General features: G+C 38.1%; 1 protein-coding gene across 1 annotated transcript; it reads right to left on the bottom strand.

Moving 5' to 3' along the window:
• Positions 1-807: 807 nt before the first annotated feature.
• Positions 808-1955, bottom strand: LOC137232689 (calmodulin-1-like). Its single transcript, XM_067755280.1, has one exon. It carries the CDS (start codon positions 1885-1887, stop codon positions 1438-1440), a length of 450 nt encoding a protein of 149 aa, XP_067611381.1. The 5' UTR covers positions 1888-1955; the 3' UTR covers positions 808-1437.
• Between the last annotated feature and the right edge of the window lie 15492 nt (positions 1956-17447).

Here is a 17447-nt window from a genome sequence, read left to right as displayed (position 1 = left end):
GTATTACTCATTCCTCTTCCAATAGTAAAAAATAGTAAAAAGGAGCAGAAGACACAAGGGGATCAGAGGCCTTTTCGCCAACGGGAAAGAGTAAAAATCCTGTCCCTTCCATGAGTGTGTGCAGAGGGAGGTACTAAGCTAACCACTGTCCATAATGATATGAGATGAGAAACACTGGAAATGAACGAATGGGGAAAGAGAAGAGCAGAGAAAGCATGTGGCTTATTTTGAGTCCCTTTTAAAGCTGGGTGATCTACATATGTTTCCCAGCTGTATCGTTCAGCTATTTTTTGCCTCTTTTGTCATGTGAGCTAACAGCAAGACAGCATGTCAGAGCTCAGAGCAATCCCAGCACCACTGGTTGGGAAATTTAACTAGGTGTCCTCAAACCCTGCTGTTAACTAAGATTTCTGTGATGCAGTAGGCTTGAAAGCCAAATAAAGCAACCCCTTTAATTTACACTAAGTAGGGTGAACAGATTTTCAAGTGCAGCAATTTGAGCCTGTGGGCAGGCAGGTACCACCAGAGAATGACAGAGATAAAACAACAGCAGCTGGAAAAGGCAGCCTAGAAATTGTCTCCCAAAATAGCATAAACCCTTGGAAACAACAGTCTCAGGGGAGTCTAAACCTAAGATAGGATTCAAGGTGAATCAGAAGTGGGTATTCAAATAACCATCCATTTAGAAGATTAGCATAGAATGAGTTGACAAGAGAAAAAATTTATGGATTAAATAGGCATTATTTAGAAGATATTCCCATAATGAGTTATCTACTTTATTATTCAATTATATTTATGTTCTGCTACTTTATTTATTTTTTAATTGTAATTTTTTTATTGGAAAACAAATATACAACTTGGAATGGATTTGAGGCAAATTGTGCCATAAGCAGATTTTCTTTAAGTGGCTAAAACAAAGTTTAAAAAGCAAGTAACAATAAAAGAAAATATTTCTGGTACAGGACCAGCAGTACAAAAAAATAGTGTACGAGTACCTGGATAAAACACCCATTTTGCAATAGTGCAACTTTTAAGTACATATTGTTGACTGCCCATAGTCCACGCAGAGTTACAACTCCACACTTCAACAACAACATGCTGACAGTTCCTAAAGAAAACTACTTAAAGAAAAAGGCATCACCCAGATGTTCCCTCATTTGACCAACTTCATCTAAGTTTAGATGTGCAGAAGGGCTTATTAGATATATCCAGAGTTAGCCACATGCAACATGTTACTTGATCAATTTTTCTAAAATAAGGTTTTAGGACAATGACAGTAAGATAAGGGAAGAAAACATGGAGGAATGAAGTCCTAATTACCATACATGCATATTTTTTTTGAAAATAGGAGGAATCCTTTTATAGATAAGTTATAAACAAAGAAAAGGCAAATAAACAATTTTGTACAAGAAATATAACACATTCTGTACAATGTCTTCACTTTGCTGTCATCATTTGTACAAACTCTTCATAGTTTACTTGACCATCACCATAAATATCTGCTTCCCTGATCATTTCATCAACCTCTTCGTCTGTTAACTTCTCTCCAAGGTTTGTCATCACATGGCGGAGCTCTGCTGCACTAATATAGCCATTACCATCCTTATCAAACACAAGGAATGCTTCTCTAATTTCTTCTTCACTGTCTGTGTCTTTCATCTTTCTTGCCATGATTGTCAGAAATTCCGGGAAGTCAATTGTGCCATTACCATCAGCATCCACCTCATTAATCATGTCCTGTAACTCTGCTTCTGTGGGATTCTGCCCAAGAGACCTCATTACAGTTCCCAACTCCTCTGTTGTTACAGTTCCATCACCATCCTTGTCAAATAGTGAAAAAGCTTCTTTGAATTCTGCCATCTGCTCTTCAGTCAGCTGGTCAGCCATGCTGCAAGCGCTACCAGTCTCCGGGACTGGACTACACAACCACTCAGCTCGCTCACTCCACTCGGACTAATTCTGTTCTGCTACTTTAATCGACTTATTTTATGCCTAACAGAAACTCAATACATGGTTGATGAGTAAATCTCCAATCAGAATTCATCCCTCCGTTACCTCTATGCCTAAGGAACAGAGTCTGAATCTGTTGCAACAATACTCCCTGTGTGGAAGTCTGGAAAGAAAGTAGAAAGATTTTTGACAAGTACAGTGATTGAAGAAAGAAACAGATTTGACAGATTCCAGAGGAAGAAGCAAGGACCACGATGACGAGGGAGAGGTGAAATTTTGGGTGGGTGCAATGAGGAAGGAGGAAACCTCCAGAATGATGGCCAGGTTTGGCGTGAATAAATGGCTAACCTATCAGTTCTCCCAAAAGAGGGTTACCTGATTTATAATGTTTGACATATCCCTTATCACACAAAAGTGCTCGATTGCTTGAATTGTTTTGAATAGTGTGTTTTCATTAGTGCCAATAGTGAAAACATAATTAAAAGCATGTTTGTAGTGAGAGGCAATAAGTTCATTTTTGCACATGACAAATTTAAAGTTCTTATGGGACCACTAAGCAAAGAGGTCCCATTGCTTGTTGGATATGTACGAATGGAGCAGATGGGAAATAGGGTCTAGATTTGTAGATATGGTGTTGATGAGATTATTGAAAGCAACACAGTATAAAGAGAATATGTAACCTGAGAAAAGAAGAAGTCAGACATTGGAATATCAACATTTAGTGAAGTGATAGGTAACTATGATGAGAGAGGGGTGGAATAGCCAAAGATGTAGGAGAAAGTCCAGGGCAAACTGGTTTCACAGAATTCAAGGTGGAAAAAAAATCATGTGGAAGAGAGTACTCAACTGTGCATTTCACTGGATATAAATTTTATATCAATTAAAAAAAAGACCACTTACCCTCAGACATCCTTTACTAATTTGTTTTGGCCTAGATTGTTTTGCTTCTAGAGATTCACTGCCTCTACTGGTGTGTTGAAACAGCAGCCTCCAGTGGTTATGGTTGTGGAGAACTAGGATTTATGGACTAGGTACGTTTTTTTCACATAGTACATGCTCAACAAAGTGAGTTGAACTAAATTAATTGTTCTTCAGTCACAAAGAAACAAATGCTTTCCGTGACGCTCTCTTAGGGCAAAGAACATTGGCTTAAAGTGAAGATCCTGGGACTATGCTGGTAAAACAGTCAAGACTGTTTGCTTGAAATACTGAGCCACGGTCCAATCGTTGTTTGCTGGCTGCTGTGGCAATCTGAAGCTCACAAGATCAGCATCTTTGCTCTCCCTTCCCCTCAATTTTTGGTTGTTATGGTAGGGACAGCAAGCCAATAGTTATGCTTAGCTCTGAGTATATGATCAATTATTTCTTTCTTCATAGTATGCTTTCTTAAAAAGCCAAAAAGTGCATTTTTACCCTAACAAGCCTTTTAAAAGTTGCTCATAGTGTGCCACTGACAACAATAGTCCTAAATTTCAATTTCTACTCCACCTCTCAGACTTGCTTTATCTTTTTTAGATCTTCTTTTCTTCTCACCCGACGAGAACGTTTTTCCAGACCTCAAGAATCTTGAGAAATCCACTGAGTCCACAACACCAGACACTGGGGTCTTGCAGAGGCACACAGTTACTAAACAGTTGCTGACCCTTCCTTATAGCTCTCTATCACTTTCTTCTTTCCACTCGTCAGACTTCGGAGCTCTCTTGAAAGCCCATCTCCCTTAAGCTACATTAAGCCCCTCTCAATTCCACCCAACATTTTTCAATGGCTCCCTGCTTCCTTAATCTCTACTTCCCATCTATTCCCCTGGTAAAAGTTAGCTTCTCTAAATTCTTCACTTATGTTTTGCATTGACATGCCTTATGTCCAGTCATTTCAGTGAAAAGAAATATCCTAAAAGGGAAGGATTCACCAAGAAGAATGAGGACCATTGATGGATTATACTTTTGCGTGTGTCTTTGAAATTCCAAATTCATCTTCAGCACGTGGTTATATCATATGATGAAGTGAAATATCAATATGTTTAAAAATATAATTTGTATTTGTGATGAAATCTAATTTATTGAAGCTATATTTCTATACACACACACACACACACACACACACACACAAACGGCTATGTTCACAGTTCCCTAAATCTACCATATTTTAAAAATGTTCATTTCTGAACACACAGAGCCTGGGACTGTGCCTGACACACACAGAAGGTCTTAACAAGAAAGTAAAGAGCTAGTTGAATAAAAGAGTACTTTACATTTCACTTGAACTCCTTACTGAATAAAGACAATAATTTACTCTTCAGGGGAAAAAAAAGAAAACGAAAAACCCATCAATTAAGTAATAAGCTCAGTAGAGCTGGGAAGGAAAAAGAGTAAAACAGGCAGTCATAGCACAGCTGAAAAGCAGACTCGACCATTTATTCTCCTTCTGCACTTAAAACATTTGAGAATGCCATTCTCAGAAAATTACTATAAACGTTCTCATTTATATAATAGGAGAAGCCAGTGCGTGTTTTCCTTCTGTAATTACTGTTATCCAAGAAATCCCATTCAGTGCACACCCCCACCCCTTTCCTTCCCAAAACCACAAAGATTCTCAATTACCATTTAGTAGGTTTCCTTGTATATGGGCACTAGATGATGAGAAAGTAAGTTCTACCCCCTCCTCCTTCGAGCGTAAATAAAATGAGGGCAGGGGTTTCTCATTTACTTTGTTCTCTGCTCCTTCCTCAGCACTTCGAACTGTACCTGGCACAGAGCAGATACTCAATAACTAACTGTTGCTTGAATGACTGACTACATATTTGATAATAAAGTCATAAATCCTCTCAGCCGAAAAATCTTTGTTTTCCATTCTTAGTATTTGCTTTTTTTGGGCATGATATCTAAATGTAACCAAAGAAAACTAATAGAAAAAATTTTAAAGATACCTATTAATTTTTATACATATTCTTCATTCATTCTCTTTACTCCAATTTAAATCTGAAAATTCATATTAAGCAGCCAGAAGTGTCCTAACTAAACTCAAGAAAATGGACGCAGTGTCTTCAGATTTACTGATTTTAAAATCAGTGTGTGAGTTGACTAAATTTGTTTATAGCAGTTTTTGTTGAGCAGAAAGTTTTAAGCATATTTCTTAATGCTTTCATTGTGCAACTTAACTTTTTTCCACTGTAAACATATAAAAATGTAAATATGCAGTGAATCCATAAGTGATCTGAGTCCTCTTAGTTCACTCTGCCTTCCCACAGGTGTGTATTCTTCTAGCACTAATCTTTGAATTCTATTCAAAGCAGTGCTGATCAATATAGAAGTCCTGAACTTAACTACTTCGTTACTGCAGAGTTTACAGAAGTGAATTCTAGGTGAAATTTCTAAATTATGCCTTGTTACCACTGGAGATATTAAGTATAGGGCAATTTACCCTGTGTTGCCATACATTTCACAAAGCTGCTAAGTTAAACACACTGCAAAAATAACTGCAATGGCAATTTTAAAATTTCTAAACATTTAGAATATTTCAAATAGACTAAAAGTTACCTAGGGGAAAAAATAATGTATATTCACCACAACACAGATTCAGTTTGCCAAATCTGCCTCAAAACTTTTGTTTTTAATGGACGAAATCTTCACAGATATAGCTAAAGCTTTCTGTGAACTGCTGCTCAATCTCCCACGTCCTCCCCCACCAGCCCTTTCCCAGGCACTCCCTCTAATGACTTCGGTGATTATCATTACTGTCCATATTATTCTTTTACAAAATATTTCTCCCTAAACAATATTTGCAATATTTTCCCTGTTACTTTAAACTTTATATAAACTGTATTTACAACATGCTCAACATAGAATAACACCCGATAAATGCTGTTAGTCTTTTTGTCTTTTTGCCATGGCATATGCTTTTTTTTCTCTCGACACTGCATTTGAGATTTACTATGTTGAGACATGTAATTATGATTAATTCCCTTTAGCTGTGTCACTGGGCTCTAATCAAACCACTCCTGTCTGAAAGCATCTTTTTCTTTCTTTCGCCCAGCAGCTCCCGGGATCCAGCTACCAGCTCAGGAATGCCCCTCCCCCAAGACTACTTCCTTTGACCTTGGTTTTTTAAAACACTGTCTTGGTATAGAGTGATTTTTTCTTGTAATTTAAATAGGCCTAGCATTATTGTTTCCATTTAATGGACATGAGATAATTTAGAGGTTTTAAAGTGATTTTAGGTATAGACCATGTAAACTGGATAAATAAATACATGAAAGAACAAGTAAAAGAAAGACCTTGTAATAAACATTACGTACTGTATTTAATTTTTTAATGCAAATGATTCCATAATTAAGTCTGTATATGTTTCCCTGCTCATATACTAGGGAGTTTTTCTAAAGTCACAGCTAGTAACAGAACTGCTAGGTTAAAAATGGGTACAATTTTACTTACTAGATACTACATAATTGTTCTGCAAATTAGGCTTATCAAGCTATGCAAAAGACAATAGGGTCTAAAAATGTCCCTTTCTAAACACCCTTACCAACATTTGGTATTGTAAGAATTTAAAATATTTTAACGATTTCCTAGATATCGTTGTTTCTCATATATTTCACCAATTTCTAGTGAAGTTGAACATCTTATCAATTCTTTATCCATCAGTCCAGTATGGTCCCTTCTAGAAATTGCCTGCTTCGATCCTCACTTGTCCATTTTCCTATTAGTTACTGTCCTGCTAATTTATAGAAATTCTTTATAAATATGAAATATTGATCCCACATTGTTTACATGTGTTGCAAACATCTACTCCCAGTTTGTGACTTGGCTGTTTATAGTGATTTTTATTGAACAAGATATTTTTATGTGGATCAATATGTCAACTCTTTTATTCAAGGTTCGAATTTTACATTTCATTAAAGAAACTCATTCTTATTTTAAGTTTATAAGAAATCATCTTACATTTTATTTTTTTAATTTTAATATTTTATTTACATAATTAGGTATTTAACTTAAATGCAATAGATTTTTTTTATATTTGAATGGTATAGATTTTTTTTTTCTATATGGATAACATAGTACTTCCAGGTTAGTTATTTGCCAGTCCATTTTTTTCTTCACTGATGTGTAATGTCATCTCTATTATGTATCACGTTTACATTCACATGCAGGCAACAGCATTCTTTCCCTGGTTTAAAAAATCTAGATCAAGAGGACAGTAAGTTGTTTTAGTCAGCTCAGGCTGCCATAACAAAATGCCACAGGCCAGGTGTCTTAAACAACAGACATTTACTTCTCACAGTTCTGAAGGCTGGGAAGTCCAAGATCAAAGTGCCAGCAGATTCAGTGTCTGGTGAGAGATGATTCCTGGCTACAGAGGGCCTCCTTCCAGCTTGTGCGTACATAGCCTTTCCTCCATGTGTGCTTGTGGGGAGGGAGTTGACTCTCCTGTCTCTTCTTCTTATGAGGACACGAATCTCATCATGAGGGCATCACCCTAAACCTAACTACATCCCAAAGGCCCTCCAACCATCACACTGGGGGTTAGGGTTTCAATATATGCATTTGGAGCGGGCACACAAAACACTGAGTCCGTAACACAGGTGCTCAGTAAGTGTTCTTTGATGCATCAAAAAGTAATTTAGGGCTTCCCTGGTGGCGCAGTGGTTGAGAGTCCGCCTGCTGATGCAGGGGACACGGGTTTGTGCCCCGGTCCGGGAAGATCCCACATGCCGTGGAGCAGCTGGGCCCGTGAGCCATGGCCGCTGAGCCTGCGCGTCCGGAGCCTGTGCTCCACAACGGGAGAGGCCACAACAGTGAGAGGCCCGCGTACCGCAAAAAAAAAAAAAAAAAAAGTAATTTAAACTGATTCTCTGCAGAAGCCTATTACTGAAACATCTTTTAAATCATCTTTCCTCTCTATGAATATAGAGCTAACCCTAGCTGTAGAGGAGCCACATCATTTGGGTATTTAGCTCATAATATTCTAATTGTACACATCTAGGGAGATAAAGAGAGAAGGAGAGGAACAAGAATTTAAGTAGCCTGAGTGAGTCTGCCTGCCCTTCCATGCACTAAATATAACCAGGAGGGTAGTGAACAGGGAGACACAAATTAACTGTGCCTACAAGGGGTGTCGGTCCCTGGGAACCTCTCTCAGAGTAATCAGCTTGCAGTGTGTGCAGTGTGGTTCTAGTTTAAATATATGCATTTTTCACATATGTATTTTACTTCATAGAATTGTACACAAATCTATTTACACTGCGCTTTATGTCAAACTTAATGGATTTCTAAAGGCATTTTTTTACTATACATGGTTTTTGCCGTAAGTGCTGACTAAACCCTAATTGCTGAGTCAGACACTACTCCACCGTAATCAGTGTGTCAATAGAACATCAAAATACTCTTCTTCTTTAAACAAGAGGTCAGATAAAAAGAAGCTTCTAGTCTTCACTCACAGGTGAACCAAGAGGTGCAGGGATAAGAGTGATTTCAGAGATAAAGCCAGCATGAAATAGAAAACTAGTGAGGATGTGCTGTATAGCAAGGGGAACTCTACTTGGTGCTCTGTGGTGACCTGGATGGAAGGGAAATCCAAAAGGGAGGGGAATATGTGCATACATGTGGCGGGTTCACTTCACTGTGCCGCAGGAGCTAGCACAACATTGTAAAGCAACTATACCCCTGATTAAAAAACAAAAATAAAAACAAAAAACCCCAGCATGTCTTAGTTTCCAAGGTAAACACAGGTATACCAGGACCCTGAAAACCTGGAAACAGAGCCTCCGTCCACCAGCAACAACTGGGCAACAACAACTTGGCCCTTTCCTCCTGGATGAAGAAATGAGTTTGCTGACACTGTGTTTGTTTCAAGACCCAGAAAGTGCCAAATACTATGAAGTCACAGAAATGAACATGACACGTTATGGTGTAAGCTGCTCTTCTCAAAAGATGGCAGACACATTGAATAGAAAAGGGTTTGGCTGTACCAAGAAGTGAGTTTCTCAAAGCTACAGAGAGAATGACTTTGCAGGGACAGTGGCATTGCTGAGAAGGTGAGTCCTTTAGGAACACTGTTGACAAACAAAGCTTTGCTGATAGTGGCTACACCTGCCAATTCTCTGTGTGGCTAACTCACTTCTGATAACCTTTTATATCAGCTTGTTATGTCAGGAACTTAATCCAGCCCAGCAGTGGTTTTGTGGTGCTGTCCAGACAACCTATTCTCACCTGAAATGCGTCAATGGCTGTATCTATCCAATGGCAAGTAAAATTAGAATAATTTTCCCAACAATTTATTATACCATGATAATAGTTTACCTGAGGAACTGGGAGCAGAATTCATTCCCCATTCTTTAATGCATGATTCCTTTCTGACTCAATCACAGGATATTAGCTCTTCTAGGTATTTCAGAGATTACCAAGTCCCATAATTTGGATAAGAATCTGAAAAGTAGAGGCACTGAGTAGTCCACAGTCACAATGCTAAGAGGCAGAGCTGGTCTTAAACACCGCTTTCCTAAATCTTTGCATCCTAAATCTTCGCTCAGCATTTGCATCCACAAAGCCAAATGCCAATAAGCTAATCAGGATCCTATCAATGCAACTATTTTCTAGCTTAAACAATTTACTACTTTAAGAGACTAGAGACCTAAAACTTTGTGCTCCTAAGAGCTTAAATGGAACGACACAAGAAAAAATCTGTACAACTGGGGTTATCTGTAACGCTCTTTTTTTAAAGTTAAAAAAGAAAAAAGAAAGAAAACGGCCATAATTCTTCTCCACTGACTGGGTTTATCTGGGGTTGGTTATTATTTCAGAGAGTATCAGGTTTTAGAGGGACAGCCAGGTCTCAATGGCATGAAGACAGGTGTACAATTTTTTCTGAAGCTCATCAAATTAATAATGACAATAATAATAAGACTAATAATATGATAGCTAGCTTTTATTGAGTTTGTGGGTTTGTTTTTTTGGGTTTTTTTTGGCCACACCACACAGCATGCGGGATCTTAGTTCCCAGACCAGGGATTGAACCTGTGGCCCTTGCAGTAGAAGCACAGAGTCCTAACCACTGGACTGCCAGGGAATTCCCTATTGAGTTCTTATTAGTATCTAAGTTCTATCTATCATTTAATCCTCATAATAAACTATATGGTAGATATTATTTACCTATGAGAAAACTGGGGCATAGAGGAATTTTAAACCTTATGGAGGAAGGAATTGAATCTAGGAATGCCTCCTTAAAAATCACAACCTTAATCATTCCTTACTGAGATGATCCTCTTACAAAGATAGGGAGGTGGACTTCAGAACTCTCATCGTCTTTTCTGGATTTAGAATTTTAGTTCACAAAAGGTGAATCTGCTACCTGGTTTGCTGGTACACTCAAAGAGCTAATGATCCTTCCAAGGTAGAAATTCCCTGGAAGGGAGTAATTCACAGCCTGGGGAAATGCAGACCAATATGTATAACACGGTAAGCAAATGAGTTCTTTCTATTGCAGTGTCGAGGCTGACACATTACATAGCATCCTCTCTGCATCCTGTGGATAGCAGCATCTATATAATGTACTCAAAATAAATAAGGCTTTGAGTGTATGGGAAAGATAATCACAATTCAATTTACACAGAGACATGAATCATCTACTGTACGTTACAGTGACTGCTCAACTTCTCAAAGAAAACATTCGTTCTTCTTTCCCAAAGAGCATCTTGCTCATCTACTAACTTCATATTTTCAAATACAGCTGTTTCCCTCTCAGATGTCAGAAATGCCACCACACACACTGGATCCCTCTGAAGGGATCAAGAGAGAGTCAAGTTCTCCAAAGTGCCTCATGAGCACAAGAAGAAGGTCCAAGTAGTGTATGAAGGGGGATGAGACAGTTTCCATTCTCTTGAAAGATGGCTACTCTCAACTGTAATGGACTGTCAGAGAGTTGCTGGTGAAGAGGGACCGACACACTGCTGCAGCAAGGCACACAGGTGCAGAGTTTTGGAGTATCTACAGGAGAGCCTTCCATCCCTCAGAGCCAACAGTATGGCAGTGATTCCAAACATACAGGCAAAGCTCCACCCTCAAGGCCGTATTACACGTACGTGGCTAAAAATGGAAACTTTCCTACTGTCCCAAAATGGGGATGCTGTTAAACACATATGGTGCATTCTCATTAAGGAACACTATGTAGTCGCCAAATACCACACTTAAAAAGCACAAACAGTAAAAGATAACAATAAATATTAGATTCTACTACTTTTATAAGTTTTGTAGTTTTAACTTATTCTCTCCTTTTTTTCTCTCTCTTACTTTCCTTTCCTTTTCTTCCCCATTAATTCAAACAAAAAACTACATCGGAGAAAGTGTGGTAGGGAATATACCAAAACGATGAAAGGAGTTCTCTGTGAACTGGTCATCATCATTTCACTTTAAAGAGGGGAAATGTAAGGATCAAAGCGGTCCAATGTCTTTGACTCCGATATACAGTACTGGTAAATTGGGGTGATATAATACCATGCTGCTTCACACCTACCCACTGAATTTAACACCCCCCACCCATTCCTCAGTTGTGAAATGATGACCTTTCTGATCTCTTCAAATGCTGGTGTAAAGGGGTCCAGACACATATGACTGTGAGACTTGCATGTTCTTACCATAAAAAGTTCACCAAGTTAAATGTATTATAATTTCAGAAGTCATATTATTAGAATTAAAATTATCAGGACTTTAATGTGTATATTATAAGAACAAGTTCTAGTTGAAATGCATTATTTTAAATTAATGAGCAGACCTGAAAATCCATCTTCATTCAGTCATTCATTCACTCATTTGCCATATATTTATTGAGCACCTTTGGTGTCCCAGGTCTTGTGCCTGACTCCAGGAATATAAAAATTAATAACATAGGCCCTACTTTCAAGAAGATCAATGTCAAGTGAAACATGATATACACACACACTAAAGTTGCACACACATGCTATGGTAATTATAATGATAGGGATATTCCCAGGTATGAGTTAGAGAGGCATGAAGCAAAGTAACAGCCTGTGAAGGATTCCTGAAGAAAAGAAGGGAATGCCTTAGTCAAATTATATAGTATTAATAGAGACATCTAGGGGGTCAGGGATAAGAAAGAACATGCCAAAGAGCTGGAAAACACTGAGTTCAAAGTAAAGAGAGACAAAGGATGAATTTTTCCACCTGGAGCAGATGACAGCAAAACTTGTTCACCAGTTATAGTTCAGACGCGAACCACTACAGGGAATTGACAAGATAATCAAATTAATGCTTATATTCATCTTTACCATGTATTTTCCATAGCTGCTAGAGCTCTCCAATGGTTATATAAAAGAAGACTTTAGTGGGACAAGCCATGTCCCCCCGCGCCCAAGTACAACAAACCAATTTGTTTAAGACATGCTGAAGCCTTGAATTAGGGAAGTGGTGGCAGGGATAGAGAAGGAAGAACAAATTCAGAAATTAATTAAATTAATCTATATGATCAAGGTATGGACCATTCCAGTATATACACAACCTCAGGATTTGCATACTATTTCAGGGAGTCAAATAATTTAAAGCTCATCCTACGTGTCTATGAATACTCAATTAAGAATCCTTCATCTATAGTAAGTAAAACTGTGATGAATACCTGTGGAAATTAATTTTCACTTCAAATTATCGAACTACCATTGCTGTTAAACACCTAAAATGAAGACTGGCCTACTTCTCAAACTGATTCAGTGAAATTTTATTTTAGATATGGTTTATTAGGGGGCTTCCCTGGTGGCGCAGTGGTTAAGAGTCCGCCTGCCGATGCAGGGGACGCGGGTTCGTGCCCCGGTCCGGGAAGATCCCACATGCCACGGAGAGGCTGGGCCCATGAGCCATGGCCGCTGAGCCTGTGAGTCCAGAGCCTGTGCTCCACAACGGGAGAGGCCACGGCGGTGAGAGGCCTGTGTACCGCCAAAAAAAAAAAAAAGAGAGAACAGATTGATAGTTGCCAGATATCAGAATGGGGAGGGGGCAACAGGTGAAGGGGGTCTAAAGGTACAAAATTCCACTTATTAAGATTGAGTTTGGGTATGTAAAGGACAGCATGGTAACTACTGCTAACAATACTATATTGTATATTAGAAAGTTGTTAAGAGAGTAGATCTTAAAAGCTCTCATCAGAAGAAAAAAAATTTGTAACAATGTGTGGTGACGGATGTTAACTAAACTTAGTGGTAATCATTTTGCAATATATACATATATCAAATCATTATGTTATACATCTAAAAATAATACGTTATATGTCATTTAAATCTCCATTAAAAAAAATCAGATAAACCCCAACTGAGGGATATCCTATAGAATGCCTGACCAATATTCCTCAAATTGTCAAGGTCATCAAAGACAAGGAAAGTCTGAGAACCCTGCACAGCCAAGAGGAGCCTAAGGGGTCATGAAAACTAAATGTAATGTGGTGTCCTGGGTGGCATCCTGGGACAGAAAAAGGACATGAGGTAAAAATTAAAGAAATTTGAATTAAGTATGCACTTTAGATAATATTAATGTCTCAGTTTTGGTTCATTTATTGTGACAAATGTGTTATACTAACGAGATGTTAATAATCAGGCAAACTGGGTATGGGGTATATAGGAACTACTCATAGTACCTCTGTAACATTTCTGTAAGCCTAAAACTATTCTAAAATTTTTAAAATTTTATTTTTAAAAATGCACACGCCTGGGCTTCCCTGGTGGCGCAGTGGTTGAGAGTCCGCCTGCCGATGCAGGGGACACGGGTTTGTGCCCCGGTCCAGGAAGATCCCACATGCCGCGTAGCGGCTGGGCCCGTGAGCCATGGCCGCTGAGCCTGCGCGTCCAGAGCCTGTGCTCCGCAACAGGAGAGGCCACAACAGTGAGAGGCCCGTGTATCGCAAAAAACAAACAAACAAACAAAAAATGCACACGCCTTTCGACTCAGAAATTCCACCTCTAGGAATTTTATTTTAAGGAAAAATTGGAAATTGGCACAAAGATATTAAACACAGATAAATTCATTTTTGCAGAATTATGGAAAGAAGGGTAAGACGACTAGGTAAAAAGCCAGAAACCTGCAACAGGAGTTAGAAAGCTAAATCATGGTACATCTGTGGGATGGAATACCTTGCAGCTTTTTAAATTGTGGAAGAATATTTTTAATGACATGCAACGTCTCTGATGTTGGATTACATCTCTGCATGACTATTATACTTCAAAGAAAAGGTTACTCTAAAAAACTTAATAATATATCTTGGCCATTCTCAGTGTGTGGTTTTATCATTTAGATGTGTGGTTCAGATTTTCAGAATACGGAATGCTAGTAAAAACCAACAGTCAAAGAATTAAACTGTAGAATATGATAACTTCAATATTTTATTATTTGGCCTTTGTCTACACTCCCCTCAGCTCCATACCCATCTCTAAACTATGGCTAAGGAAGTGAGAATTAATATAATTAACAAAGGAGGCCAACATTACAAGCATCATGAAGGAAGAAAATGAGAGAAAAACTGATAATTAAAAAACTGTCTAAATATTTCTTGAATAAACCAAAATTTACTCAGTGAAACTTTAAATTTAATCACATAAAAAAACCAGAAAGAACCTAAAAATCTACTCTTTCAAAAACATTAATTACTCAATAAATACAATTATAGCAAAGGATATTCTGTTTCTTGACTTTAGTTAGGGTCCATGTATGGGTTCACTTTGAGATGATTTACTGAGCTATAGGCGCTTTTCTTTATGTTAACTTCATATCTTTTCTTTATGTTAACTTCATATGTTTTCTTTATGTTAACTTCAACGAAAACATTTAAAATCTAAGTATTGAGAAGTAAATATGGTTGCAAATGCTTTGTATGGTGTGGATCCCATGTGAAGAAGAAAACTTTGAAGGAATTCATATCTAGCTAAGACAAAAAGAACTGAAATTCAAAGATTGAACCCTTTAAGTACAATAACAAGAAAAACTTGTCTGAATGGGTATATGACAAATAACATCTATTTAGAGAACTTAACAGAAATGACTTTACTGTAATTAATGCAACTGCCAGTCCTTTCCAAGATAACACTCTATGATGATGGAAATGTCCAAATCTTCATTGCCCAATACAGTAGCCACTAGCCACATGTAGCTGTTGACCATCTGAAGTGTGGCTGGTGTGACTAAGAAACTGAGTTTTCAAATCAGTTTAAGTTAATTGAATTTTAATAGTCATATTTGGCTAATGGCTACAGCACAGCTAAGAGTAAGCAATGTGAAACCAACTATTTAGCTTTAATTTTCAAGTTAATAAAATTGTATGTACTGGAAAAAATAAAATGAAACCCCACTCTTCAGTCTCTACGTCCCCTAGTCTGAAGTGCCTCGTTACTGCTGATAACACCTGCATGGCTGACCATTTACTCCCTAAGAGAAGAAAACTGACACTGCTTATAAGTCCAAAATGACACTGCCAGTGAGCTTTATTTTCTAATGGAAAAACTGCTTTCTAGTTAGACAGGTATCTCAAAAGGTCTAATGATTTGCTGTCATGAAAATATACGTTTTGTCACCATCTTTCTCTTTTCTTTTTTTTTAAGTCAATAATAGGCTACAACTACTAGAAAATTATTTACTTTTTCTTGAAAATATTGGGACAATCACAGTGTCCCTGTTTATGGCGCTATGAAACTAGAAATTTGGTTATAAATGTCCAGCTTTCCAATCATGCACTGTATCATTTTCACTCTACAATGGCCCATTTCTCTACAACCCTGGAACCTTACATAAACTTCCTCTCCCTATATTCTCCTACATTTGGACAATTTCAAGTAGGCCTTCAGAATGCAGAGTTCAAGTTCTCCAAATGCCTTCCACAGTATTCACCATTTGATTTTGTCTCTCTACTATGACCTGCTCTACGTTAGGTAGTAGTACTGAATATTATGATAAGGGATTGTGATGCCTATTTAATTTTGTCTTCACAAACTATAAGCATGTGAGGTCAGGGGTTGTACCTTATTTGCTGTACACATATATAGTTTATTAATATTTTCTGGGTAAAACGAATGAAATAAATCAAATATTACTAAATTAACTACATCACTAGAGGGGTGAAAAACAAAGGACATATGTTAATTGTTTTTTTGTTTTTTGGGGGTTTTTTTGCGATATGTGGGCCTCTCACTGTTGTGGCCTCTCCTGTTGCAGAGCACAGGCTCCGGATGCGCAGGCTCAGCGGCCATGGCTCACGGACCCAGCCGCTCCGGCATGTGGGATCTTCCCGGACCGGGACACGAACCCGTGTCCCCTGCATCTGCAGGCGGACTCTCAACCACTGTGCCACCAGGGAAGCCCTGTTAATTGTATTTAAATTCATTTGATTACACACATGAGCAACAACACACTCTTCTCTAGTGTCTATGGCATATGAAACAAAAGAAGGGTAATAGGCTGCAAGCCTAAGGAAAAAATGTAAGAGCTGAAAATGAGAGATTTAACAAAAGAGGAACATTTTGTATGTTTGCATATATAAATGCCTTCAGATATAACAGGGGTCTGCCAATTTTTTTTTCTTAAATGGCCAGATAGTAAATAGCAAATATTTTACGCTTTGCATGGCATAAGGTCGCCATCACAGATTCTTTTTTGGGGTGGGTAACAACCTTGTAAAAATGTAAAAACAATTCTTAGCCTACAGGCTATAGAAAAATAAACTGCAGCCTTCATTTGGCCGACAGATCATAGTTTGACTACTCCTGACATAGAGGATTAGCACTACTAATGTGAACACTTAAATGATTTGTCATGCTTTGCCTCAAAGAAGAAAATTGGCACATGTGGACGATAAATGTTACACTAGTATGAATCTGAGTCTTCACATCCCATGTTTAAAAAGGAAAGACATAGAAAGAAAAATAGTCATGGTAATTTAATCAGAACAACGTTGACCCACTTACAGATGTGTTTGCAGATGGCAATCTGTATAAAATGATCTGATTAATAAGGCCTGACATATGGTAACACCAGGAACCCACACTCCATAGGATTTTGAAAATATCTAAAAATGCAAGTTGCAGAAAAGGGCTCTTCCTCATAGGCTCATGGAGCTTCACTGAACTAGATGAATCCTTCTTTGGAAAGTCTTATCACCACTGCTGGTTATGAAAGATATTGTATCCCATATCTACATTTTGTTTTTCTTTGGATTTTACTTAATCAGAGAAGTAAATATTTTAAAAGGGAGGCAATGTACCTTTTCTTTGTTCTGCTTCTAGAATTAGTGTATTATTCTCCAAATGATGCCAATTATTAGATTTTAAAAAGTGAACACAGTGTTATACTTAATAAATGCCTAAAAAGAGAATTCTCTTTCCTCTTATAACTGAGCAGGACCTTATGGGGCCTTCCCAGGACAAACGTCCCCACCACCCCGACCCCGGCCACATGTCCTCTGCCTGCCTCTTGTTTGTAGAAAATCTTTATTCCCCCAGGCCTCCACTGAGTCATAAAAGG

The sequence above is a fragment of the Pseudorca crassidens genome, chromosome 10 (genome assembly GCF_039906515.1).
Source record: "Pseudorca crassidens isolate mPseCra1 chromosome 10, mPseCra1.hap1, whole genome shotgun sequence".
Classification (NCBI taxonomy): Eukaryota; Metazoa; Chordata; class Mammalia; order Artiodactyla; family Delphinidae; genus Pseudorca; species Pseudorca crassidens.
Note: the sequence above shows the minus strand (reverse complement) of the source record. Positions and strands in the feature narration are given on the sequence as shown.

Coding starts and splice junctions, on each gene's coding strand:
- LOC137232689 (XM_067755280.1), bottom strand. CDS start 1,887: ATGGCTGACCAGCTGACTGAAGAGCAGATGGCAGAATTCAAAGAAGCT.